Below are 27789 nucleotides of genomic sequence, written 5' to 3' on the forward strand. Positions count from 1 at the left end.
TTAATGCAAACTGGACTGCTAACATCTCTTTCATGTTGATATGTAGATGCTGTAGTCTGGCAGGCCACTTGTCTTGTATCCACTTTCCATTTAGATGAGCTCCCCAAGCAATGTCTGAGGCATCTGTCGTTAGAATCTGACTCGCCTCTGGCGGGTCACAGAGAGTCCCTTGTTTAGGTGACATTCCTGAGCCCACCACAAAAATTCCTTTTGAATGCAAGGTATTATTTGAATGACAGTGTCCAAATCCTGGCAGTGCTGTGTCCATACATTTTGAGATACCATTGTAGCTTCCTCATATGCAGTTTGGCATTGGGAAGCACCAGAATACAAGATGCCATGAACCCTAAGGCTTGAAGGACTGTCCTTGCAGTCAGCCGGACTGAAGAGATAGTTGATGGAAGTAACTGGAAAGATTCTTTTGTTTGTCCGGGGTTAAAAGGCCATCTGGGCTGCTGTATTCAGTCTCACACCCAGAAAGCACATGTCTTGAGAGGGTACTAGACTGGACTTTATTTCGTTCACAGAATACCCTAGGCATCTTAGCACTGCTATGACATATTCCAAATGCTGTAGAAGGTCTTCCTTTTCTTGAGCCAGAATCAGGCAATCGTCCAAGTAAGGATAGATTTGAATTCCTTTTAGCCTGAAATAAGCTATCACTGGAGCCAGAACCTTTGTGAATACTCTGGGCAGTAGATAAGCCAAAGGGCAATGCAGAGAACTGATAATGAGAATTTCCAGCTCAGCAGATACTTTCTGCAACTTAGTCTTATAGGCACATGAAGGTAAGCTTCCTTGAGATCTAAAGTTACCATCCAGTGATCTTTGCCCAGCAGAGGTAAAAGCTGTTGTAACGTCAACATTTTGAACTTGGGAATGTCCAGATAAGTGTTGAGGATAGATAAATCCAAAATTGGTCTCCACGTGTTCCCCTTCTTGGTACTAGGAACAGGCGAGAATAAAATCCTAGGCCCCTTTCTGGCACAGGAACCGGCTGAATGGCCCCTATTTGGAGTAACAGAGAAATTTGCTTGTGAGCCTCTTGTCTTTGTAGAGGAGGAATGTCTGGCATGCCTTTGAAAGGAGGCAAGGTATGGAAATAAAACCTGTAACCGTGGTGAATGATATCCAGAACCCATCTGTCTTGGGTAATTAAATCCCAATTTTCTTTGAAAAGAGACAGCCTTCCTCCCAACGGTGCTGCCAGGCGAGAATGAACTGGCAGCTGAAAAGGCAGGTCATTGGGTCTGCTTACGAAAGGACTGACCCCTGCCCTCACCAGAAGTCTGAGCAGGGAACTCCCTGTCCTAGGTCTAAAAGAACCCTGAGCTCTGCCCCTACCACGTCTAGACCTACCCCTAGACTGGGAATCATAAGCAGGATAAGTCCATCCCTTAGCAGGCCAATTTCTACTAAACTTGGAGGCTGCACCTGCAAAAATCTTTAACAGTTTGCATAGACTTAGCCTTGTCCTCCATTTTCTTCAAAACTGCTTCTACAGGTGAACCAAACAACACATCAGACTGCAAAGGAGCATCCAAAATCCGTGTCTTAACATGCTCAGCTAAATTCTGATCTCTCAACCAGGCGTGCCTACGAAGAACAGAACCAGTGGCAGCCACCCTGGAGGAGGCCTGCACAGCATCAAAACCACATTGCAAGGAATGTTTACCCACTTGTTCAGACACATGAACTAAATCCTGCAACTCTTTACACTCAATACCTTCCGCCAGAGCATCCACCTTAGATTTCAACTGTGAAAGAAGATAATTCTGATATTTTAACATGTGAAACTGACAATTCAACGCCCTCATGGCTAAAGTGGAAGAAGTATACACTTTCTTTCCCCATCTATCCAAAGCCCTTGCCTCTTTATCAGGAGGGACAGTATTTTTAACAACTGAGGCCTTCACACCTTTAGGCCCCTGAGAGACAGTTTCCGGGTCTGCCCTAGGACTCTTAAAAAGATACTTATGAGCTTCAGGCACCCTATAATACCTATCCGGTTTAACTGGGGCAGGAGGCAAAGAATCAGGATTCAGGAAGCCTCTGCAAAAACATCTTCCACCACATTCAAAACAGGAGGTATAGCTAAAGGCCTATGCTGGGGTAAAACAAGAATTCCCTAAGCCTTTTCCTGGAATCAGAGAAATCTTGACCTTCCCATTTAAAATGCTCCCTCATGGAATGCAGAGTCTCTGAAAATGAAAAATCCTCAGGAGGAGAAGCTGAAGGAGTAGAATCATCCACATCAGAATCAGAATAAGGAGGGTACTCCTGCAAGTCTTCAGCCGAAGACTCAGAAGCCTCAGAGCATTGCTCAAAACTCTCAAACTCAGGTTCCACCCTAGGCCTCTTATCAGGAGGGGGCATAGAACCCCTTATCATAGTAATCAAATCCTCTGCCATTTTAAGCATATGTTTCTTAGGCAAAGACCCTGAAGTACTAGGAGAAACCCCCACTGAAGCAAAACTTGGCCTGCCCCTCAAAGAAGCCTTGGAAACAGAAGGGGAGGCTCTAACCACCTTAGGAAGAGAGGGAAGAACAGCCACCTGAGAAGCCCCCTCAGCCTGGCCTACTTCCTGAGAGGATACATCCTGTAACAGTAAAGTCTCTCCCTGAGACTCCAAAGAAACACCTGGCAAAACCTCCGGCTCCACTGAGCCCTCTAAAGAACCGACGTCTGGGACTGTCGGTTCTTCCACTCTAGGCTTTGCTGCTTTGTCCTTGCGTTTTAGCGAAGCGCCGGAGCATCCGACGGCATTTTATAATTACAACGCTTCCCAAACACTAACCTGGCGCAGTCTAACCTTCTCTTAATAGTGCGTTTATTAAATCTAGCACAAGAGCGGCATCCAACAACGTCGTGCTCAGGCCCTAAACAAGGTATACACAAAGTATGGTAATCCCTATGAGGTATCTGTTTCCCACAAGAAATACAGTTATTCACTTTTTCTGACATCCGGTTAAATACTGAGGCAAGAAAAAACCAAAATATTCCCCAACGGGGTACTTAGCCAACTTTGATTCGGTCTGAAACTCTGGCTTCAGAAACTTTCAGAACGCCAACCTGCACTCGCAAAATTGCTTCTGCATCGGACCATGCGGCAAAAAAGACTGAGGATATGACGTCGGTCATGCGCATTAGTACCCTGACGTACTGACGTCAGTCTAATGCGCCCTGACCGACGTCAGCCATATACTTTGGTATTCGGGCCGACTGGACAGCGGACTACCCAATAGTTAGGACTGCAGCAATGTGGAATGAAGAACATCCTTATCTAATCAAAATGGATCTGTGCAGCTGGTACCTCTCACTGGCAGGTGGATCTCTTGTTATCAGAGTTTTAAGTGTCATTTCCCTACATAAGACAGGAAGGTTTTCACTGGACATTCAATCCACTGACATCTGGCTTTCATACCACCTCAACACAATAATGTACATCAGCCCTGACAGGAAGAACAGAGGCCTGGAGAATTGCCTTAGATAAACTAGGTACATTCTGGGGGGCAAACACATTGGATGACAGACAACCACCTTCTGGACAGACCTTCCCCTTCTTTAGAACATGAAACCCTGAATGAGGGGAGGTTCATACAATGACAAGTGTATGACTTCAGTCGCTATGAGTACCTTGTTGATCTCCTGGGGTTTGACATGGAGGTGAAGTGATAAAATATATAATCTCCCTGGTTATGCAGGAAACAAAGACCTGTGTGGAAGAGCTGCCTGAGTCCTTATGGCCTCAGGCACATCCTCTGTCTAGTATCACTGTTGCTAACTATGGATACCTTTTTCAAGGTTCCATCTTTTTACATTTCGATGTCACTTGAGAAATGGACTTCGTTCTTCCCCTTCAAAATGAAAGTAAATATCAATGTGTGTGAGATGGGCCTCACACAGGAAAAGGTAGATGTCCCCAACCTCAAAGATAAGAGCTTACAACACTGTATACAGGCCTTAGGATGTCCGGCACACCTTAAGATGTGTTCTTGCTAAAAGTTACAGCAACTTCATGCTCAACAGCACTGTAGCTTTCAACTAAATAAACTTCATACGGCAAATGGTAGTCATTGGGGGGGACAGTCTTTCACAAGAATATCTGTTGGCAGTGTTTGTTAGGGGCATCATTAGATGCTAATAAAAAACACAGAAAAACAAATACAAAATAAATACATAATGGGAAACAATATCAATAATCACTTAAATATATTTATACACACAAACACACACACACACACACACACACACACACACACACACACACACACACATACATACACTTATAAAAGCCAAAATTGTATTTACTAAGCTTCAAATCTGTCAGGGAGGTGACTGACAGAACACCCAAGTAAAAAAAGTGATCATTTAACACAAAAAAAAATCGTACAGATTACAGTCACCTATACAGCCATGTCTCTGGCTGATGACCATTGATGGAGACAGTAATCCCACTCCCTGTAAAGATACCAAACTGCTTTACAGACTTGCACAGAGCTGACGTCCATCTGAAGGTAATTCCATTAATTTTACGAATGTCTTACAATGATCATTATGATGAAAATCTTTTGTTTTTGGTAAGAAATGTGTCACTTGGAAAATACAAAACAGTGGCAACCCTACATTCAAAATCCTGATTTATAATGCTGAGATAAGTCAGAGTAAATACTGTTTCATCAACAAGGAGCCTATTATGCTGCTTAACACTCTTTACTGGGGCATTGTTGCAAGTGCTATCTTATAGCTTTTGTTCTTCATATTCTTGTAATATTTTGTGAAAATTTCACAGCCATATGCAGCGCCAAGAGTGTAAAAGCATTTCTGACAGTCCCACACTATAATTAGGGGGTGACAGCCTTACTCTTGGATAGTAAGAGTTAGAAACACTAACAATTAATTAGTAGGTGTGGAAAGCTTTGCAAACTACCAAAACAGTCATCAAAAAAATCATTGCCATTCACAATGCACCTTTGCAAAAACAGCCACCGACAGTCCTGTGATGTGGCTAGCAACAGAAATTCCATATGCTGGCCACTTTCTAAAGAAAACATCATCAAAAAATTCCAACTATAATCTACAGCTGTTTACTTGCTTTACAGTTTAATTAAAAAATATACTATGGGCTCTGCTTACCTATCTCCATCTTCAGAACCCTGCATGTTAAAAAGCAGTGATGGAACAATCTTATGCATATGTTGTGGCTCCCAGATGATAGCCTGTAATTCATCGTTGACAGTTTTGCGAACCACTCCTTGGATGCCTCTGATACCAGCAACCCGAATTCTGGAAGAAAAAAAGGGTGGGGGGACAGAGTTACCAAACTGTATACTGCCACTCCAAGGTTAGAAGGGGAAGTTCTTTTACTTTCACTTTATTTTTATTTAAAGGCAAGTATGCTGAACCACTAGGGCCTTTTTTCAAACATAACATCTTTATAGGAAAATGGAAGAAAACACTTACCTATAATTGCAAAATACTTTGTTAGACAAGCTTAAGAACCGAATCGCACACAGACGATACTGCATAGCAAACTAAATCGATGTTACACATACTAGTGAATGCTCCAAACAAAATGAATCGGTTGCACACACCAAGGAAAGCCTACTCAACAGCATTTTATCTTGTTGTGGACAGCACAGCATGAGCTGAGAATAGAACCTTCAGACACTCAATCCAACCCAGTTTGGCTTTGTTAAGGGAAGATTATGGCTGCTAAACCTGGTGAATGACTTTGAGAAGTTCTCCAAGGCAATGGATGAGGGGAAAATGGTATATACCGCCTACACAGACTAGGCTAAAGCGTTCGATACAATACCCCTCTTGGGTATAATTGACAAACTCATTGAAATGGGCATAAATCCATACAAAATTTGCTGGACTGCCAGATGGTTCATAGACAAGCCTGAGGAAGTCAGGATTGGTGATACCCCCTCCACTAAGTGACCAACCACTCGCTGGGTACCTCAGGTATCCGACCGTTACTATTTGGCATCTACTTCTCGGAGGTAAAGACTAATGTCAAGTGCCTATGGCTGACCAAGTTTGAAGATGACTGCGAACTGAGAGCTATCACAGATTCCCCCATGACACAAACATCTTAAAAAAGGGTCGAACACAGAAATGATCGATGTCAAAGGCATGGACTAAAACTCAATGCCAATAAATGTATTATAGTGCCTTTTGGGAAAACTGACATCCAAGCTAATTATTCCAATAATAAGACCCCCCCAAAGACTTGACCCAGTAGTCAGGGATATGGGAACACATGTAGACAATAATCTGGCTTTTGACCATGTGGCCAAGGTAGTAAATAAATAATTCTATGTTGCCAAACTTATACGTAAGAGCACTGTATCCAGGTCCAAGGAAGTCATAGTGCCACTTTACTTAGCCCTTCTCAGACCAGACACTGAGTATAATGCCCAATTCGGCATGTACTTGACCAGACATATTCAACAGCTGGAATGCCCACAAAGGTTCCCTACCAGGAGAATTCAGGGTATAAATGCATTTTCCTATATAGATTGTCTTAAAGCCCTACCTCTATACTCTGTCTCTTACAGGTTACTGACAGATTACCTATACCTGGCACACAAGGCATCCTCGGATCCAGCTCTGATGGACCTTTTGCACATCCACAAAATGAATAAAATCAGAGCCACTGGATCAAATGATTTACATTTTTCTTGTGACAAAATAAAGACATGCTGGTGAGACAGATATGTGTCTCAGATGAACCCATGCTCTGGAACAGATATGCGTCTCAGATTGACCCATGCTCTGGAACAGGCTCCTCATCCATATGAAGCAGAGTCCATCCCTAATCTACTTAAGCTTACTCCCTTTTTTTTAATAAACATCTTTATTGAATTTTCACCTGTGACAGGCAGACTTACATTTATATAAAAGCAATCAAACCATATTAACGTGTTTACATTGACAAATACTATATATCATATATATTGTTATATATCATATAAGCTAAGCAGCATTATATAAATTATTCAGCGACTGCCTTCACTTAAACCTCATTCCCCCTTCAACCATTTTCTGCATGAACTGTTCCAAAAAAATTTTATTTTTTTAAAGAAACATCTTTATTAAATTATTACTTATGATACAATCATACATTTATATAAGTGAAAACAAAACATACTGACATATTTTAGTTGCAAACATTAGACATCACTTATAATCTAGCCAGTCATTGTCAGTCAAACATTACATAGGTCATTCAAATCCTGCCTTCTTTTAAAACACATTCCTTCTCCAAAACAATATTCTGCATGTATTGTGCCCACAATTCCCATTTTTTTCTATGTACTTTGCTCCTACCCTTTTCTAAAGATCCCATTTCCAGTTTTACCTCTATTACTATATTCAGTACTTCTAGTACAGTTAGTTTAGACTTTGATTTCCATTTTCTAATAACTGATTTTTTTTTTTTTGGCAACCACCATAATAAGACTTGGCAAGGCCTTATGTGTAGGTAATTCTGATTCTGTATCAAAGCTCAAAAAATAAATCCCTTAGCAATACCAATTTGCTCACCCAGTATCTGCAGGGAATTTTTAAAATCTGCCAACTCATTACACTCCCACAAAAATGTTCACAATTACCTTTTTCTTCCCTATCACACCTACAACATTTGCTATCTACCAGAGGAAAAATGTTTTGGAGTCTACTTGGGGTGTAAAATACCTATGTAAACACTTCCAAGCAGAGATCCTAAATCTTATTTGGGAGTCATACATATATCCCCTCATTGTTTCTTTGTTTAATGCTTATCCAGTCTCTTTCCCCAGTCCTTTCCAACCTCCTCTAACTGATTCGTATAGTTATCATGCAATATTTTATATGCTCTACAGATTATCCCTTTTTAACAGACGTTTCTGTTCTACATTCTAACAAAAACTCTACCAGTGCTGGTTTTTCGCTTAGGACCCCCCCATTCCTTTCTCTTTGCCTATACTCTGATAACAATCCTTGATAGGGAAAGCAATTTCTAGCCTGCAGTCCAAACATATTCTTGGCCTCTTCCCATTCTATTACTTTTTTCTAATTATTTGCTCCCAATACCTTGGTTCATTCTCCAGTTTTCTAAAGTAAATTCCAGCCTCCGCTTGCCTATTGTTTGTATCCCTAATCGCAGTCATCCCTATTGGCAGGATCTCTTTTCTATATTCCTGTGTTGACTTAGTTCTTAGAATAATTACTGCTACTTTATGAATATAATATTCTGCATGGTTATTGTTATTCTCCTTAAGGATCTGCATCTCAGTTTCTCCTTGTTTCTTGAGCTTCTCCCTGTTTCATCATCATCCCTTTCCATTTTGAATTATAGATTTCTGCTTGTGCTATGTATAGGAGCCTTAGCTGTGTAGCTCATACCCATTCACATCATGTAATCCCAATCCACCTTGTTCTACTGGAAGGATCAGCTTATCTCACTTGATGCGTGCTGTCTTCTCATCCCGGATAAACTTAGGCGTAACCTTGGCCAATAGATGGGAAATGGGAAATTCACCCCCACGTCTGGACCTCGTGTCTTTAAAAGACACACGCAAACAATAATACCAAACTTACCTCCACCACAAGCATAACCTCTAGAAACTTCCTAACAGAAACCCTCCGTTTGATTGCATGACCAAGTTTATAAAGGCACCGGTGGTCATTAGCCTAGTATAGAACTATGAACCTATGAATTTGTTCAATGCTGCTAGGAAAATAACTCATATATATATATATATATATATATATATATATATATATATATATATATATATATATAGAAAACCCTGACCAACTAAATTACAGCATAACATGACTTTTTAAGAGGTAGCAGGTCCTCTTATTTTAGCAGTCTTTTTGCAAACCACATACAGTGATCAGCATATATTACTCTATATAGCACTGTACAAAGTAGAAGTGCTTTATTTACTTAGTTTTGTTTACCGTGGTACAGCACTAATAAAAACTAGCCATTTTCAGCCCCAGCAAAGGATTCAGTCAACAACCGGTACATGATTTGATTAAATATTCTACAAAACAGTGCAAAAGAAAACAAATGGTGCATGAACTGGCTAAATATCATTACAAAACAGCATATGACATACAGAATGCAAGTAATGTGTGAGCACTGAAAATCTGTACAGAATACAGGTATACTTGAATAAATGTAGTTAAGTCCACAAAGTCTACAAAAAGTGTAACCATTCCACAAATAGAGCAAACAGTAACTCGAGAGGACGCAGGAAGCAAGACATCAACTAGTAGGAAGTGGACTGACTTATGACAGTCAAGATCCCAACAGACTATATACATACTTACATGACAAATAGTGTCATCTATGATAAAATATGTCAGTTTGTTTAATGTGTAGCAGGCTGGTGGGGCATCTGGCCAAAAGGGGAGCTATTAGGGGCATATTTGGACCATCTTCCTTTGCCTTCTGGGACATCCTGACAAGAAGGGGGGCAGCAGGCAATGTATACAGAAAGAAACTGGTATATCTGAAGGTCTAAGCTTCTTTATGAGGTGCTCTGGATCAGAACTTCTCAAGTTGTTTGTTTTATTGTCTGTCTGTATATGCAATGTACGATGGCTAGTACTATTACCGTCACTTTTATGTTAAGTTTCCTTCTGAATGCCCTGTTCCAAGTCCTCTGAACTCTCAAATTTCCCACATGGGCTCCCAAGCCAGGTCTAAGGAATCTGTTGCAAGGTTCTGAGTTCCTGGCTTCATCTTGAAGGGCACCACCAAGTTTAGAGAAACTTTTATCCACCATGAGAGCTTTTTCTTGGTGCTGGGTGACAAAATAATGGGTCAATGACTGTTCATGCTGGCACCTCCTACTTCTAAAGTACCAGTGTAGTTTCCTCATATGAAGTTTTGCAGGGGGGCCATCAATGTACAAGAGGCACAAATCCCAGGATGCTGTGGAATTCTATGTTAGAGATCTGGTTCAAGTTGACAATCTTTCCAAAATATTTTGACAGAAACAGGATCTTGTCCTCTGGGAGGAATGTTGTTTCTTCTTCTTTGTACCCAGCAATGCTCTAACAGTAAATCTCTCCTTGTGGGGACAGGTGGGACTTTGGGAGATTCAGTGACAGTCCCAGAGACTCAAAACAGCTGACTGCACTCTGTACAGTCTCCTTAATCTTTTTCAGAGATGTAGCCTAAATAAGCCAGTCATCCAGATAAGGACAGTTATGGACATCCTTTACGTTACGTGAAATACAATTACAGGAGCCAAGCAGTAAGCAAATACAATGAGTGCAGCATACCACTTGGCAAAGGGAAATTGTGCTTGGTGCAGAGAACTGCATCTGGAAATACTCTGTGTATCTATTTTTATCCCAGGTTAACGTCCCTCACCGGTGGCAAGAAGTTGAAGGGGTAACGGATACCTTGTGCTATAAATCTACGGAATGTCTCTCTATCTTATCTACAATTATGTACAGATAAGCATTCTTTACATCCAAGGTCACTATGTAGGAGCAAGGAATAAATAAGGGGAGAAGGCTCTGCAAGGACAATATTATGAACTTAAATAAAGGCAGAAGGCTCTGCAAGGACAATATTTTGAACTATAGGAATCTCAAGAATTTGTTCATTATGTTGAGGACCAAAATGTGCTTCCATGTTCATTTTATTTGGAAAAGAAAGTGTCTGCAGTAGAACCGATCCCTCTGCTTGCAGAGAGGAATGGAGCCCTGAATGCAACCAGGCAATCAGTGTTTTATTAGCACCCCCAGCACTTGAAGAGCCAGTGAAGAAGGGACAAGAGTGAATGCATGGACTGCTTGCCCCTTTCAAGGGGGTGTTGAAGGATGAGTGCGCACGGTGGCACACTTGGCAGGTGAAATCTGCTCAGTGGAAAAGCTACCAGCCATGGTTGAGGTTGAGGCTGAGGTAGAGCTGCAGAGAAGGATATGCCCCTTACAGAACTGAAGAAGCATCCTTTGTGGTCAATCCCACTGCATGTCAAATTGACCGATCACACAGGAAGAAGCAGATGATTGTGCAGACAGTAGAGATGAGGTGTGCAAAAAAAAAAAAAAAAAAGAACAGAGTCCTTTTTTTCTTTTTCCAGAACAGATTTTTGTGTCTCTCAGGGATAGTAGGGTTTCTGTTTGTGGAGACAAAGTGCTGCTGCTCTTTGGAAACACAGAGAATGACTGGAAATTTTTATTTTCTTCTGGAAATGAAGCCTGTAACCATTTTATTCTCTGCAGGACTTGTACTGTGTGATGTTCTCCCACTACTACATAAAAAAGACAGATACCCTTAAGGGAGGTGGAAATGAAGGGGAGGAGACAAGGGCGGGTGAAGCTTTGAAAAATGTTAGAGGGGTGAGTTTTAAAGAGCCAAATTGCTTCTGTTGACTGTCATGCCTTGAGGTCTGTCAGGCTTTTACTTCCGATTGCACTGCCACTTCATTCTTTAATGACCATTCTTTCCCTTTTGAGGTTTAAACCTCTCTTGCTTTGGGGGTTGAAAGGCCAGCCTTTACTTGGATTAATTTCTAACATAACTTGGACCTCAAGAAAGAAAACCAATTAAGTGATTGCGCAGTCTTCACCTTTTCCTCCGGCTTTTTAAAATGCCTTCTCAGGGTTTTAAAGAGAAGACTTCATAGACTGGGGAATTGATGAGTTTTGCTTTCATATGTTTTGGTAAGGAGTCAATTTATAATCTAGATGTGCCTCCTAATCACAGACCACAAAGTAGCTGCCTTGCAGAATGCATCATCTGCATCAAATTTGCATTTAATGGTGTGTCTGACAATGCAGGCATTAAAGGCTGCATAAATCAAGCAACCCGTTTTTAGGACTTTGCTTCTACATCCTCTCTGTCATCTGTCTCAACTGACCAAGAAGAGATTCATGGAATTTTAACATGACACTAGAAGTTAATGGCACAAATAGCCGCAGTAGATGAGAGATGCAGGTCTTTTTCCCAAAGTAGTTGAATAGCCTACCGTACCTGTCATTGAGAATGGGATTCCTTCATGTTGTTACATTCAGTCCCCTGCTGGAAATCATGGACACCACTGGTGAATCAGCAAATGGCCTCTTATACAGATACCTCTGGAAGATATTGGCCCAACGGAAGATGTATGCCTTCCTGGGAGCATGAGAGATGTGAATCAGGCTGCAAAGAGGCATTGTAAAATGCATACTCCCAGACTTTGAAAACTTGTGAAATGGCCGAGGGTTTTGGTTCTGGCAAGCTGAGAAAACGTCTCTATCTAATCTGTGCTCAAGTAAACTCCTTAGCTTCCTATTTAAACTGATTTTCTGATGTTAGCACATCTCAGCATTTGATAAGTGCAACAATGTACTTTACACTTTTATATAGTTATGTATTTGGGCTTTTTTAATAAAAAGCTTTGCAAACTTTTGATTAAACCAAGGCCCAAATACATTTAGCACTTATTACTGAGACACTACCTTGTAGTAATGCATGTTTCATTCACAGATTTAATGGGGCATCTCCATATATGTGCAGTAATGTGTCCATTAAAGCCTATGGATGCAACATGCTTTTTCCAATGCTGATGCCAATAAGGTTAACAATTACTGTTTTTCCTCAATGACATCAATGTCTGGAAATCATATTTTTTAAAGTACTCTACTTGTTGCAATACAACAAGAAAAAATGCTCCCGAAATGGGTAAAGTCCCTCCACTGGGCCAGTAATCAAGAAGCCGCAATCCCTCACCGGTGAGGGACGTTAACCTGGGATAAAAATAGATACAAAGTACTAAGAAAAGCAACTAAACACACCAAAACTTTATGTAGCAAAGCTTTCGGGAATACACCCTTCATCAGTACACTTTAAGCAGTTAATTTACAAAACTTTAAATAGAGGAATCAATTAATCACATGATGTAGCCAGCCTAGTTATTTAAAAAGATACAACTTGTTACAAAAATAGAACACACTACATAAACATTTCTAAATAACATACATTAACTTGAAATACATTACTACATATCTTAACTTAAAACCATTATCTAAATAAATATACTCTATCAGAATATAGATATTGTTTAAAAATATTATATCAAAGTCTTTCTCTTTGCTTTTTCAATAAGACTGGTTTAAGGCTAACAGCATTATTTAAGCCTGGTTTCACATCTGCCTGTAACCTGATTATCCACTCATATTCTTTTAATTCCAACGTATTGTTCATATCACCCTTCCTCACTCCCATTTCTACATGCGACATAACTCTAAAACTAAATTTATGACTTTCTCCCTTTTCTATAATATGTTTACTTAGAGCATTTGTTAGTAACTTCCTTCTTATTTCTGACTTATACTCTATAATTCTATCCTTCAGTCTCCGTGTAGTTTTCCCTACATAAAATGAAGTACAGTTATTACAAGTGGCTAAATAGACAATTTGCATTATATTACAATAAGTTAGGGCATTAATATTGTAAACCTTTTTACTAGTGGGGTGTATAAAACTATGTTCACCCTCATACAGATCTTCGCAACATGTGCAATTATAGCACTTAACTGTGCCTATTCTTTTTTCCTTTAACTTATTCAATTGTTTAAAATCTTTATAACAGAGCTTCAGAGTTCCTATAGGCATACAGGGGTCTATCCCCCACTATTGATCTAATTTCCAGCATTGCTAACAAAATGGGCCAATTTTTCTCAATTATATTACATATGACTCTTGTATTTAAATTGTAAGTAGTGAGATATCTCACTTTCTCTTCCCCATTTTTTTGTTTACCGTCACCCTGTAATCCCCCATTAAGTATAGGTTTATACTTGTTAGATCTTTCCTTTACAACATCTTCATATTCCTTATTTATCATATGTTCTAGATAGCCACTAATATAAAAATCCTGTTTCATTTCCTTTACTTGTTCCTCAAATTTAACATCTAGAGTGTTCAGTTCACTGGCTCTTATTAGTTGGGCTTTCACTATGCCTTTAAAAGTATGCGGTGCATGCATACTTTTCCTATTGAGATACCTACATGCATCTACTTCCTTTTTGTATATGGTAGATTCTAATGTGCTACCATTCTTGTATACATCTAAAAAGTTTATGCCCAATTCAGACTCAGTCATCTTAAATTTTAAAAAATGCGTAGTTCCATCAAGATACTTTATAAAATCATTTAATTCCATCTTACTACCTCCCCACAACAAAAAACAATCATCGACGAACAGTTTATAAAATTTCACATTCGAATTTACTCCATTATTACCATTAAAAATGACCTTTTTCTCCCATTCATATAAAACTATGTTGGCATAAGTGTTAGCTATGGGCACGCCCATTGCTACACCTGTTAACTGTAAATAAGGATCACCATCAAAAAGGAAAACATTGTTCATCAGAACTAGATCAAGCAAAGAGCAGATATTCTCTATTTCTCTAGCATGCATTTTAATTTTATTCAGTAGAAAAATTCCTAATGGCATTTACTCCATATTCGTTCGGAATAACTGTAAATAACGAAGTTATGTCCAATGTTACAAAAATATAATTTCCTTCTTTGTTTCCCATTGACCAGCTATATACAGTTCTTGCAGAAAACTATTGGTGTCCTTTAATACTGTAACACATTTAATTAAATACTGCCCTAGGACTGTCTGAAGATATTTCGAGATAGGTTGTGTAATCCAACCTCCACCTGAGACAATTGGTCGTAGTGGGGGGTTTAGTAGTGCCTTATGAATTTTAGGAATACCATAAATTTGTGGAATTCTGGGACAAGGTACTGTTAAAAAATTAAACAACTCAATATCTATATCATTACTAAGCTGTAACTCATATATTGCCATATTAATATTTGTTATATGCTTATTAACTTCATTACAAGTAATTTTTTTAAAAGTAGATGTATCACTTAAAAAGTCTTTAAATTGCATCATGTACCAAACTCTATCCATCAGGACGACTGCTCCCCCTTTATCTGCCTGTTTAATGATTATAGTTTCATTCTCTTGTAGCTCCTTCATTGCCTTATATTCAGAGTAGGTAAGATTATATATTGTTCTTCTGTATCTTTTATTATACAACATTCTTAACTCATTCTCAATAATACTTGAAAAAGCTGCCAAAATGGGACACAGTATTGGTGAAAACAAACTCAATTTCCTGCATTTAGACATTTGCTTATCATTACCTTTAAATATTAATTTTAAACTAACTTTTCTAACAAATAACTTTAAGTCCGTTACAGCTTGCACAATATCATCAGACATATTCGGAATAAATTTCAATCCTTTCTTTAGAACATTCAGGTGAAATGTATCTAGTACAAAATTTGAGAGATTTACAGTACCTTCGTTCAGCAATGCAGAACGCTCAATGTCATGCTGTTGTGTGATTATTGTAGTCCCCTCATCCCTAGGGCTATATCCAGTTCCATAGTTAAACATTCCTATATTAATGGTTAAGTGTTCACTCGCTTCACCACCTTGCTCTGAATCAACGGACTGCCATTCTTCCTTTTGAAGCCAGTAATTAGCTGCTGCGACTGTCGTTGCGATGGAGAATTTTTCGTCGTTGTTTGCAGGGGAAATTTTTCGGGTTGTTTTAGCTGAAAAGGAGAGTAGGTGGTTATTTCTCTTTGTGGCGTTCCTTCTTTTAGTATTTCCTTCGTACGAGTAGAGGCATTAATTATCATCACTTCCTTTGCTTTTGGTCGCACAGTGTTATCTATCGTGACGTCAGCAATGGGAGGTGGGGAATCCACCGCCTCATTATCTCTTATTTTATTGGACAAACTCTGCCCTTGATTGGATGCTTGCATAGAGGGGATGGGTTTGTCTTTATTGTGGATGTTAACGCTGGTTAAATTTTCTACTAATGCCACATGTTCGTCAAACGTATCAAGTTGGTCCAGTAAACTAGTTTTTTTACTGCTTGAATCCATTTTCTTTTCTTTCTGATACCCAAAGGTATTATTATTTCTTGGCCAAGAAAAGATAGCCATATCTTTTCTTGGCCGAGAAATAATAATACCTTTGGGTATCAGAAAGAAAAGAAAATGGATTCAAACAGTAAAAAAACTAGTTCACTGGACCAACTTGATACGTTTGACGAACATGTGGCATTAGTAGAAAATTTAAGCAGCGTTAACTTCCACAATAAAGACAAACCCAGCCCCTCTATGCAAGCATCCAATCAAGGGCAGAGTTTGTCGAATAAAAGAAGAGATAATGAGGCGGTGGATTCCCCACCTCCCATTGCTGACGTCATGATAGATAACGCTGTGCGACCAAAAGTAAAGGAAGTGATGATAATTAATGCCTCTATTCGTACGAAGGAAATACTAAAAGAAGGAACGCCACAAAGAAAAATAACCACCTACTCTCCTTTTCAGCTAAAACAACCCGAAAAAGTTCCCCTGCAAACAACGACGAAAAATTCTCCAGCACAACGACAGTCGCAGCAGCTAATTACTGGCTTCAAAAGGAAGAATGGCAGTCCGTTGATTCAGAGCAAGGTGGTAAAGCGAGTGAACAATTAACCATTAATATAGGAATGTTTAACTATGGAACTGGATATAGCCCTAGGGATGAGGGGACTACAATAATCACACAACAGCATGACATTGAGCGTTCTGCATTGCTGAACGAAGGTACTGTAAATCTCTCAAATTTTGTACTGGATAAATTTCACCTGAATATTCTAAAGAAAGGATTGAAATTTATTCCAAATATGTCTGATGACATTGTGCAAGCTGTAACGGACTTAAAGTTATTTGTTAGAAAAGTTAGTTTAAAATTAATATTTAAAGGTAATGATAAGCAAATGTCTAAATGCAGGAAATTGAGTTTGTTTTCACCAATACTGTGTCCCATTTTGGCAGCTTTTTCAAGTACTATTGAGAATGAGTTAAGAATGTTGTATAATAAAAGATACAGAAGAACAATATATAATCTTACCTACTCTGAATATAAGACAATGAAGGAGCTACAAGAGAATGAAACTATAATCATTAAACAGGCAGATAAAGGGGGAGCAGTCGTCCTGATGGATAGAGTTTGGTACATGATGCAATTTAAAGACTTTTTAAGTGATACATCTACTTTAAAAAAAAATTACTTGTAATGAAGTTAATAAGCATATAACAAATATTAATATGGCAATATATGAGTTACAGCTTAGTAATGATATAGATATTGAGTTGTTTAATTTTTTAACAGTACCTTGTCCCAGAATTCCACAAATTTATGGTATTCCTAAAATTCATAAGGAACTACTAAACCCCCACTATGACCAATTGTCTCAGGTGGAGGTTGGATTACACAACCTATCTCAAAATATCTTCAGACAGTCCTAGGGCAGTATTTAAGTAAATGTGTTACAGTATTAAAGGACACCAATAGTTTTCTGCAAGAACTGTATAGTTGGTCAATGGGAAATAAAGAAGGAAATTATATTTTTGTAACATTGGACATAACTTCGTTATTTACAGTTATTCCGAACGAATATGGAGTAAATGCCATTAGGAATTTTCTACTGAATGAAATTAAAATGCATGCTAGAGAAATACAGAATATCTGCTCTTTGCTTGATCTAGTTCTGATGAACAATATTTTCCTTTTTGATGGTGATCCTTATTTACAGTTAACAGGTGCAGCAATGGGCACGCCCATAGCTAACACTTATGCCAACATAGTTTTATATGAATGGGAGAAAAAGGTAATTTTTAATGGTAATAATGGAGTAAATTCGAATGTGAAATTTTATAAATGGTTTGTCGATGATTGTTTTTTGTTGTGGGGAGGTAGTAAGATGGAATTAAATGATTTTATAAAGTATCTTGATGGAACTATGCATTTTTTAAAATTTAAGATGACGGAGTCTGAATTGGGCATAAACTTTTTATATGTATATAAGAATGGTAGCACATTAGAATCTACCATATACAAAAAGGAAGTAGATGCATGTAGGTATCTCAATAGGAAAAGTATGCATGCACCGCATACTTTTAAAGGCATAGTGACAGCCCAACTAATAACAGCCAGTAAACTGAACACTCTAGATGTTAAATTTGAGGAACAAGTAAAGGAAATGAAACAGTATTTTTATAATAGTGGCTATCTAGAACATATGATAAATAAGGAATATGAAGATGTTGTAAAAGAAAGATCTAACAAGTATAAACCTATACTTAGTGGGGATTACAGGGTGACGGTAAACAAAAAAATGGGGAAGAGAAAGTGGATATCTCACTACTTACAATTTAAATACAAGAGTCATATGTAATATAATTGAGAAAAATTGGCCCATTTTGTTAGCAATGCCGGAAATTAGATCAATAGTGGGGGATAGACCCCTGTATGCCTATAGGAACTCTGAGACACTTAAACAGAAGCTCTGTTATAAAGATTTTAAACAATTGAATAAGTTAAAGAAAAAAAGAATAGGCACAGTTAAGTGCTATAATTGCACATGTTGCGAAGATCTATATGAGGGTGAACATAGTTTTATACACCCCACTAGTAAAAAGGTTTACAATATTAATGCCCTAACTTATTGTAATATAATGCAAATTGTCTATTTAGCCACTTGTAATAACTGTACTTCATTTTATGTAGGGAAAACTACACAGAGACTGAAGGATAGAATTATAGAGCATAAGTCAGAAATAAGAAGGAAGTTACTAACAAATGCTGTAAGTAAACATATTATAGAAAAGGGAGAAAGTCATAAATTTAGTTTTAGAGTTATGTCGCATGTAGAAATGGGAGTGAGGAAGGGTGATATGAACAATACGTTGGAATTAAAAGAATATGAGTGGATAATCAGGTTACAGGCAGATGTGAAACCAGGCTTAAATAATGCTGTTAGCCTTAAACCAGTCTTATTGAAAAAGCAAAGAGAAAGACTTTGATATAATATTTTTAAACAATATCTATATTCTGATAGAGTATATTTATTTAGATAATGGTTTTAAGTTAAGATATGTAGTAATGTATTTCAAGTTAATGTATGTTATTTAGAAATGTTTATGTAGTGTGTTTTATTTTTGTAACAAGTTATATCTTTTTAAATAACTAGGCTGGCTACATCATGTGATTAATTGATTCCTCTATTTAAAGTTTTGTAAATTAACTGCTTAAAGTGTACTGATGAAGGGTGTATTCCCGAAAGCTTTGCTACATAAAGTTTTGGTGTGTTTAGTTGCTGTTTCTTAGTACTTTGTTTCAATACAAGTATTACCAAAGTATTTTATAAAAATAGATACACACAGTATTTTCAGATGCAGTTCTCTGCACCAAGCACAATTTTCCTTATGAGCACAAAGGGAGTCTCAACTTTATCCTGTGAAGGCTGTCTCTAAATGACACAGTCTCAGGTAGTAAAGGTGAGGAGTGGGTTTTCTCAGTGTCAGACTCCAGGCTGGCTTTCCCTCTCTCTCCAGGCCCCAAATAAGACTCCCCACTGACATAGCGGAGTCCTCAGCAGAGTGTTCCAAGCCAAGTGTTCCAAGCAAAGTCCTCCACCACCCTTTTCTGTGAAGCCAGTGCCTTTTTAACCCTGCTTCAAGCAGCTGACATACACACACTTTGAAATCTGATTTTCATACCCACACACACACACACACACACACACACACACAGCTGGGAAAGGCTGGCACAGCTTTACCAGCTATGCCCCGTCTGCTCAGACCATAACATAGATACTGCCACCAGAACACTCCAAAGCCATCTGCTCTAAGGGACTTACCATGGTATCCAACTATACTTAGTAAAATTAACACTAATACAAATTACAGTGTTTTGACCAGGTGCAAGGCTTTCAGAAGAGGCCACAGTGTCACCAAATAAATATAAATACTCTCAAAGGTTAAAATATTCTCTAAAAGACCAGCCACATTGAAAAGTTTAAATATAGTTAATAATAAATAATAAAAAGAACAAGAAAATACTGAATATTTATTTACAACAAACACCAGAGTTTCAATCACAGGAAATATTAACAATAACATAGATGGAAAAGTGCACACAGATACAGAAAAACAATATTTAACTAATCTCACTATATTTAAGGCAAAATGAAGTGGGTGAGTGGTCCTTTCTTTGTTAGGTTTTACAAACAGACTGCTCTGAGACTTCTCATCTAGCGCTAAAGCATCATTTCAGTGCCAGATTACAGAATGACATCACATACATCTGACTTCTGGTTCCTACACTACCCCCTTTACTAGAAACTGAACCAGAATTTAGCACATATGTATCATAATACACCCACAGTGCTTTGCTAAGATATGTTATAGCATCTGGAAACTATAAAACCATTTCAAAAACGTCCACTCTTCCAGGGTAGCAATAAGTTCACCTTATAATACAGTATGATTTCTAGTCCGGGTTTTCACAGAAATGTTGCCTCTGGCTGCAATCAGAACTGTAAGGTACAATTTTATGGCCTAAACAAGGTAATTTAATTTCAAACTATTTTTCAAAGTTAGCTGGACTGAGATTAACCTCTTCTCTTCCAGTATCCTTTGTTACAATATATTAATTTCAACAGTTACAATACAGTCTGACATACAAGTGCATTTCTTTTCTGTCCAGCAGGACCGACTGTTGGTACATTTTTAACACAAGCAGCTTTACAAATACATTTTCAACACAAGCACCTGTACAAATTAGTTTGATATACAAATGACATATAATTCTTTATCTTCAGCTAGCTATGCTGGCATATGTTACACATCCACATGCTTTACTTTCTTTGGCATAGCTGGCACTACCTCACGTGGTCACAACTGTGCTCGGCAGTTTTTGCACCACAAACTGTGGTGCAAAGGTAAAATTAGAAAGCAATGAAAATAACTTTTTAAGTCTCAACCTTATCCCGTGAAGGCTCTCTCTAAATGACACATGTGGTGAACGTGAGGAGTGGGTGTTCTCAGTGTCAGACTCCAGGCACAAGAGTGGGGACATCTGGTTCAATAAGCCAATTCTTCTACCTCTAAATCCAGTGCCTCAGAATCCCTCTGGAGAGAAGGTTCCTTTCTTCTCTTAGCACAGGTTACACTTTGAACACTTTGCATTATTCAGAATTTGGCCGTTTAGATTTCAGAAAATCCATGAAATCCTGAAGCTTGAAGAGATCTTGTGAGGAAGTCTGGACAGGGGATGGGGAAGGTCCACTCAGCCCAAAATGAGACAAGTTGATTGATACCATTTAGTTTTATGGGTCTTGGGCCTGTGATAGGGAATACAGTCAACTTTGGAATTTTCATTACACTATGGATACCCAAGACCCCAATCTGATCTCCTGCAACATCATCCTGTACAAACTGAATAGGGATGTCAACCTTCCCTGCACTAATGATGATACAGAAGTCAGATCACACAGCCCAGAAGTAGGCCAAAGGACCGTTTTGAATTATGAAGGTGCGTTAGTATTGAAGGTGTGGGAGCCTCCTAAGGGGTTACACCACAGGCCTCAGGAGAAACAGAAAAGGATATGCGAGTTGTGAAAGTGTCTCACTGACACCAGTGTCTTCAACACTGGGAGAGTTGTCAGTCTCTGACAGAGCTGTTAGCCTCTCAGATACTCACCTCTTTCAGGTGCTTCTCTAAAGACTTCTTTTTCTTCTGTAGGAAGTCAGATGAAGAAGAGATGGTGGACAACAGAGTGGACTGGGACCAAACATGCATCCACTTCAGGGATAAGTTTTCTTGGAATCATTCCACTGTGTGTTCAATGTGCTTTGTTTAAATAAAGTGCAGGGGGAACTACACATAGGAAAATCTCTATGAAATACCTGCTTCCTGTAACCAAGACAATTGTTTACCTTATTAAAAAAATATATACAAAACTCCCTGGTAGAAAACAACTGCAGTAGCAACACTAATTTGCAAAGGTAAGAATTCTTCCCCAAAGGGGTAGCTATCTGAAAATAAGAATTAGGGTGACCTGAGACTAATGACATAACAGAAGCCTCAAGATGGTCATCAAACTGCGACCAAGAAAGATCAAAAGACAATATCAGTCAATGTTCCTTAATATCACTGATGGTCCGCTCTAAATGTCAGACTGGCTACTGGGCTTCTTTAGGTAGGAATGCTGAAAATTAGCACTAAACAATTAACTACAAAGCACGTCTGGTATAAATGACAGAATATAAAGTGTATGACACATGCAACCCTGCAATTTGATTCATAGCCTGTCTCAAACATTTATGACTATAGTATTCTGAAACCTAGATGTGGTCTTTAGTTTAAAAACCCTCTGCAAGACAGCCCTTGCACAATACTTCCATGTTTACGAAATGGTCATGGTTACTCTTGCATTAAAACTGGATACAGGACAATTATGCACAGCTTAAAAGACTCAGAAACACTTGGGATTCAAGCAGAAAGTTATTTAAAAATTAAAGTCAATACTATTTTATAACGATATTTTAAAATAACTTTTTGATCTTGTGCTACCATAGAAAATAACAAAGCTGTCAGCATTACTTTACAATATAGTAATTAGAATACATTATTATTGCTGAACTAAATTTAGATATTTTTAAACACACAATGATTCGACCTGACAGTACACAGTACCCCAGGCTAGGTGACATTTATACATTCACCACACCGACAGGTAATAAGAATTTCCATTTCTCTGTGACATCATTTGCCGTTTGTCAGTTTGCTGCGCTGCAGTAACTGACATTTACTCAGTCAGCTTGTCTGCAGTTCTGCAATTCATTTTTCTCTACATGCAACTATAGCAGTTTAATGCAGGTGTCATACTTTGTTAACCTATTCTACTGGCGCTTTGAAAAGAACTTTGATTTCTGTACTGCATAAATTATGCTGAAAGAAGAAACTGTGCTTAAAAAAAATATTCTTGACAGTAACTTCAATGCCATAGACTGAGAAACCAAGGAGGCATGAGAGCCAGAGAGAATGGTGACCAAATTGTCTAATCTAGTCTGTGAGTCTCAGTAGTGATAAAGCAGATGCTACTTCCGTTTCATAAACTGCTTTGTTATATAAAAACATATATGGTCTCAGCATACAGAAAATCTTTTGTTATACATGCTCTCAGTTTTATTTTCAAAACAGATAAAGACAAAGCTGACAATGTGCTCGACTACAACATAACTAAATGTCGGTGATTGCGTAGATTAGGATACATCAGAAGTAAAAGTAGAAAGAGCCACCCACGTTGTAACATGGGCCAAGATATGGCTGCAGGGACTCAGGAAAACTGCCGCCTACTTAAATGTCTCTTTATTCAGACCTCATTGGAGCACTGTCACTCATAACATTTTTGGATCTCCTGGTAAGTCGCTAAGAGTTGCAGTTAGTAAATCAGCAATGCTAAATATTACAATGATGGTGCGTGCAACATGAAAGATACAACTATCCAACTTGATATACAAATAAACAGAATTAAGCAATGTGAGACAACAACATAAAACTGCTACACTACTACATAGCCTTTATTAGGGCCAAACACCCACATATCAAAATTATACAAATTAAGAGACAATACCCCCTAGATCAAATTAACATATTAGGCAGAGACTGAAGTTACTCATGGAACTATACTTGCTCTTTTAAGCCCCTAATAGTTATCTATGACTGTGAGTACTTTCTGCGCCAATGATTGTTACTTGAGGTATGTAGTAATGTTTGCCAGCTTTTTTATTTGCCTACAATGGTTTAAATTTAGCAGATTTCTACCTATTGAGAAGAAAATTCACTTTTTCCTTTCTGCTGTGCTTTCTTTTGGTGACACAATCTGCATTTGTAAAGATGCATTATACTGTAGTCAGTACCACTGAAATGAGGTAGTAACAGCATCAGATACAGTGGTGACTGCTCACACACTTTCTGGCACTTTTCTCAAATAACTTTTTATTTCTTTCACAAATATCAGAACAATACAAAAAAGAGAAGGAAAAAATAAGCAATCCATGAGTGAAAAGCTGAACATTATATACAAGGATGAGTACATATAAAAAAATATATACAGTCTAAACCTATAAACTTTCTGGCACTTTTAGTAGTTCAAATACTTATCTACCTTTGTACCTTGAACAAATAGTTAATATACGGAGTGATTGATTAGATACATTCAGAAAAGAGCGTGTGCTACACTGATTAGAACCTGACTGCATGCAGTCCATGCAAAGCTAAGTAACATAAAATAATTTGAGCTGAAATCAAAAGTCTCAACTTCTTAAGAGCACAAAATCTGTACAAGGCCATAAATAAAAGTGGGACAAAGGCTCAAATATAGGGACAATGTTTAAGTCTTGCTTTCACAAAGTTAGAAAGTTGATAGAAAGACAGGTTTTGCATTAACATGAATTTTTCTGAAGGACATGAAGTCTGAAACTCAAACGCCTGCCATTATTTTCTTACTTGAATCTTTAATGATTTACTACTAATTTGCCAGAAAATCACAATTTTATGAAAAGCGGACCAAAAATACGAGGCCAAAATCTGGACATTCTGCAAAACTCCATACAGTTGAGAGGTATGGCTGAAATACAGATCATGAAAACTTCTGAAAAGTACCACCCTGGTGAAATTGATATCCCTGCCATACTTAAATGACAGCCGAATCAGAATGTCAATTAAGTCACACCTGCACAAAATAAGCCAGTGGGTCCTACTCTTCACAAATGCCTAAATGTATCACAGCAGACAGCACTGGGAAAATAATCACAGTGAAGAACAGTGGTTCATTATTGAATAAAGACATTTTTAAAGCAATATCAAACTCAGCAAACAGGAAAGGCAGTTATAACAATATTTTAACAATATATGTATTTCTGGCAATATAAACTGTCACAATATTTATTTATTTATATAAATTTACCATGGTAGTATACTACTGAACAATTTCATGAACTTCAAAATATTTCACAAACAAAAAAAAGGCAGAGATGCAAGCAATAACAGTTCATATTAGCTACACAGAGCAACTATAGACATACAGTTCATAAAACAAGCAGATTGTGATGCAACTATCTATACATATTAGTTTCTGAAGTGGATCAACCATTAGTAATTCTGTGAGAGGAGAAGAAAAGTGGAGAGGAAATAAGGATAGTGTGCTAGGTGATATCTATGTTGAAGCAGGAGCATATGGCTTGGATGAAGAAGTGCTTTTGCTTTGCAGTAAGAGCAGGTGTCTGACAGAAGAATACATGTGCAGTCAGGGCCGGCCTTAGCTGAAATGGCGCCCTAGGCGAAGTAGTGCTTTGGTGCACCTTAAGCCCCACTCACATCATACTTATGATATGTCCATGATTTTGGATCTTCGTGCTTCCATTATTTTTGGCACTGTCCAGAATTCATGTACAAAAAGGTATTCTGCACAGTGTCCCATTCATGTTTATACGGTTTGTATCAGGTGTGCAACAAGCAGCCTAGGGTCCACAGTCCAGCCCACCGAAACAGTTTATCTGCCATACTGTATGCCCCATAAACTGCTTTGACTGTGCAGGTTCATGCCAGACATAACAATGAAGTCATCCACACATGTTGAACATGGCTATGTGGCCATCTCATACATTGCAAAGTAAGGTAAGTGGCCCTCTGAACCAAACAAGGATGGAAATGCACAGTTTATAAACACTGTTGGTAGAATGAGTTTTACTGAACCCAACTGCAGCTCACGTTTTAAATAACTCAGGTTTTCCAGAATGTTGAATAAGAAGTTATGTTCTTACAATAACGTTCCATGTTAGTTGTCTTCTTCTCGCCTTCTTTCTTGCTGGATGGGTTCGGAGCCGATCCTCGGCTCCGACTCGGCCTATACTATAGCTCGAGAGCTATTTTTACCGGCTCGAGGCAGCCCTATAACCCACAATACCATGCGCTAACTCTCCAGATCTCGTTTGGAAGCTAAGACATAGTATAAATATATTATTATAATCCTCATTTGCAAGTACGGACTCCCTGCTAGTAACACTAAAGATACGTGGAAACCGTAACATGTTGTATCTCCAGAAATGGAAGGACTCAGAGACCTCAAGTCTGTCCAGGCTAGGGGGCAGGAGGGAGGGAAGCAAGAAAGAAGGCAAGAAGACGACAACTAACATGGAACGTTATGGTAAGAACATAACTTCTTAATGTTAAGTTGTCATTCTCGCCTTCATTCTTTCTGGATGGGACAGCATCCCTAGCACCTTAGTCCTGGCTGGCTCAATGGAACAGACTCCTGAGTACAGTGGAACCAAAGTCAGCTCTATTTCTGGAGGCTATATCAAGTTTGTAATGGGCAATAAAGGTATGTTGGGAAGCCCATGTAGCTGCTGCACATATGGCATCTAATGGTAACCTTGCTTGAAAGGCCATTGATGTTGATAGTGCCCTGGTTGAATGAGCTTTAGGCCTAGACGGAAGTTGCCTGTGTCTCAACTCATAGACAAAGGAAATAATAGATGTCAACCATCTGGAAAGAGTAACCTTTGATACTGGAAGCCCTTTCTTTCCTGCAGAATAAGAGAGAAAGAGCTGGTCTGACTTTCTGAGTTGTTTTGTCCTGTCTAGATAATACCGTAGTTGGCGATGAACATCCAATGAATGTAATTTCTGTTGGAATAGTCTGGGAAGAAGACAGGCAAGTCAATGGAGTGGTTTAGATTTGCTTCAGAGGACACTTTCGGTAGGAAGGAAGGATTTGTTCTGAGAGTTACCCTGTCTTTGTGAAAGACCAAATAAGGGGGACGGGCAGACAAAACTTGAAGTTCCGATACCCTTCTGGCAGATGTTATGGCTACTAAAAACAGAGTTTTCCAAGAAAGAAGCTTGAGGGAGCAAGAGGCTGCAGGTTCAAAAGGAGGCAGAATCAATGAGGTTAGAACTAAATTCAAATCCCATTGTGGGGGCAGATCCTTAACTGGAGGTCTAAGCAAAAAGATGCCCTTGAGAAAGGCTTTACAGAGTTTGTGGGACATAATATTTGCTTCTGAGAGCCCCACATGAAAATTAGCAATGACCGCTAATTGTACCCTGATAGTGGCTGACGATGACCCTGAATGAAAGAGTTCCGCCAGAAAGTCTAGAACCTTATGAATGGGTGCATGGAAAGGATCTAAGGACCTAGCTTGTGCCCAGAGCGAAAAACGCTTCCATTTACTCGCATACGTCTTCCTAGTATTGGACTTGTGGGAAGCCAGAATGATATCACGAACAGGAGGAGAAATAAGGGGAAGCCTGGCTATGGCTGGAAGTGGAGCAACCACGCTGTGAGGTTGAGGGAATGAAGAGACTGATGCAGCCTGCCCGTGAGATGGGTCAACAGATCCGGAAGGGGTTCCAGATGCCAAGGCTGTTCCAGTAGGTAACTGTGCAGGAACGGAAACCATACATGTCGAGGCCAAAACGGAGCAATGAGGATCATTTTGGATCTCAATGCGGTTGCTTTCTGAATTAATTGTGGGATCAATGGTAAGGGAGGAAAGGCATATAGAAGACCCCGGGGCCAATCGCGAACAAGAGCGTCTCTGGGGGGATGGCCTGGTAGAGAAAAGAGTGTGAAGAAGTCGAGGCACTTGCTGTTTTGAGTTGCGAAAAGATCGCAGCAAGGCTGGCCCCACTTCTGAAATATTCTGTCTGCTACCGCTTGATTTAGAGACCACTCGTGAGGCATGATGATAGTTCTGCTCAATCTGTTCGCTATGACGTTGGACTTCCCGGGGATGTGCGTTGCTTTCAGAAACCGTTGAGAGGAAATCACCCATTGCCAAAGTCTGAGTGCTTCTCGACATAGGGGGTAGGACTTTGTTCCGCCCTGCTTGTTTATGTACTGC

At 38.8% G+C, this 27789-nt stretch overlaps 1 protein-coding gene across 1 annotated transcript in view; it reads right to left on the reverse strand.

The window, feature by feature from the left end:
• Window positions 1-27789, reverse strand: part of EFR3A (EFR3 homolog A) — a 2300516-nt gene that overhangs the window by 1625222 nt on the left and 647505 nt on the right. Inside the window, exon 7 of the mRNA XM_044066245.1 lies at window positions 5139-5288. Coding sequence (XP_043922180.1) covers window positions 5139-5288 — 150 coding nt within the window. The remainder of the gene's footprint in view (window positions 1-5138; window positions 5289-27789) is intronic.

This window comes from Protopterus annectens, chromosome 3.part1 (genome assembly GCF_019279795.1).
Source record: "Protopterus annectens isolate FY-2018-M chromosome 3.part1, PAN1.0, whole genome shotgun sequence".
Classification (NCBI taxonomy): domain Eukaryota; kingdom Metazoa; phylum Chordata; order Ceratodontiformes; family Protopteridae; genus Protopterus; species Protopterus annectens.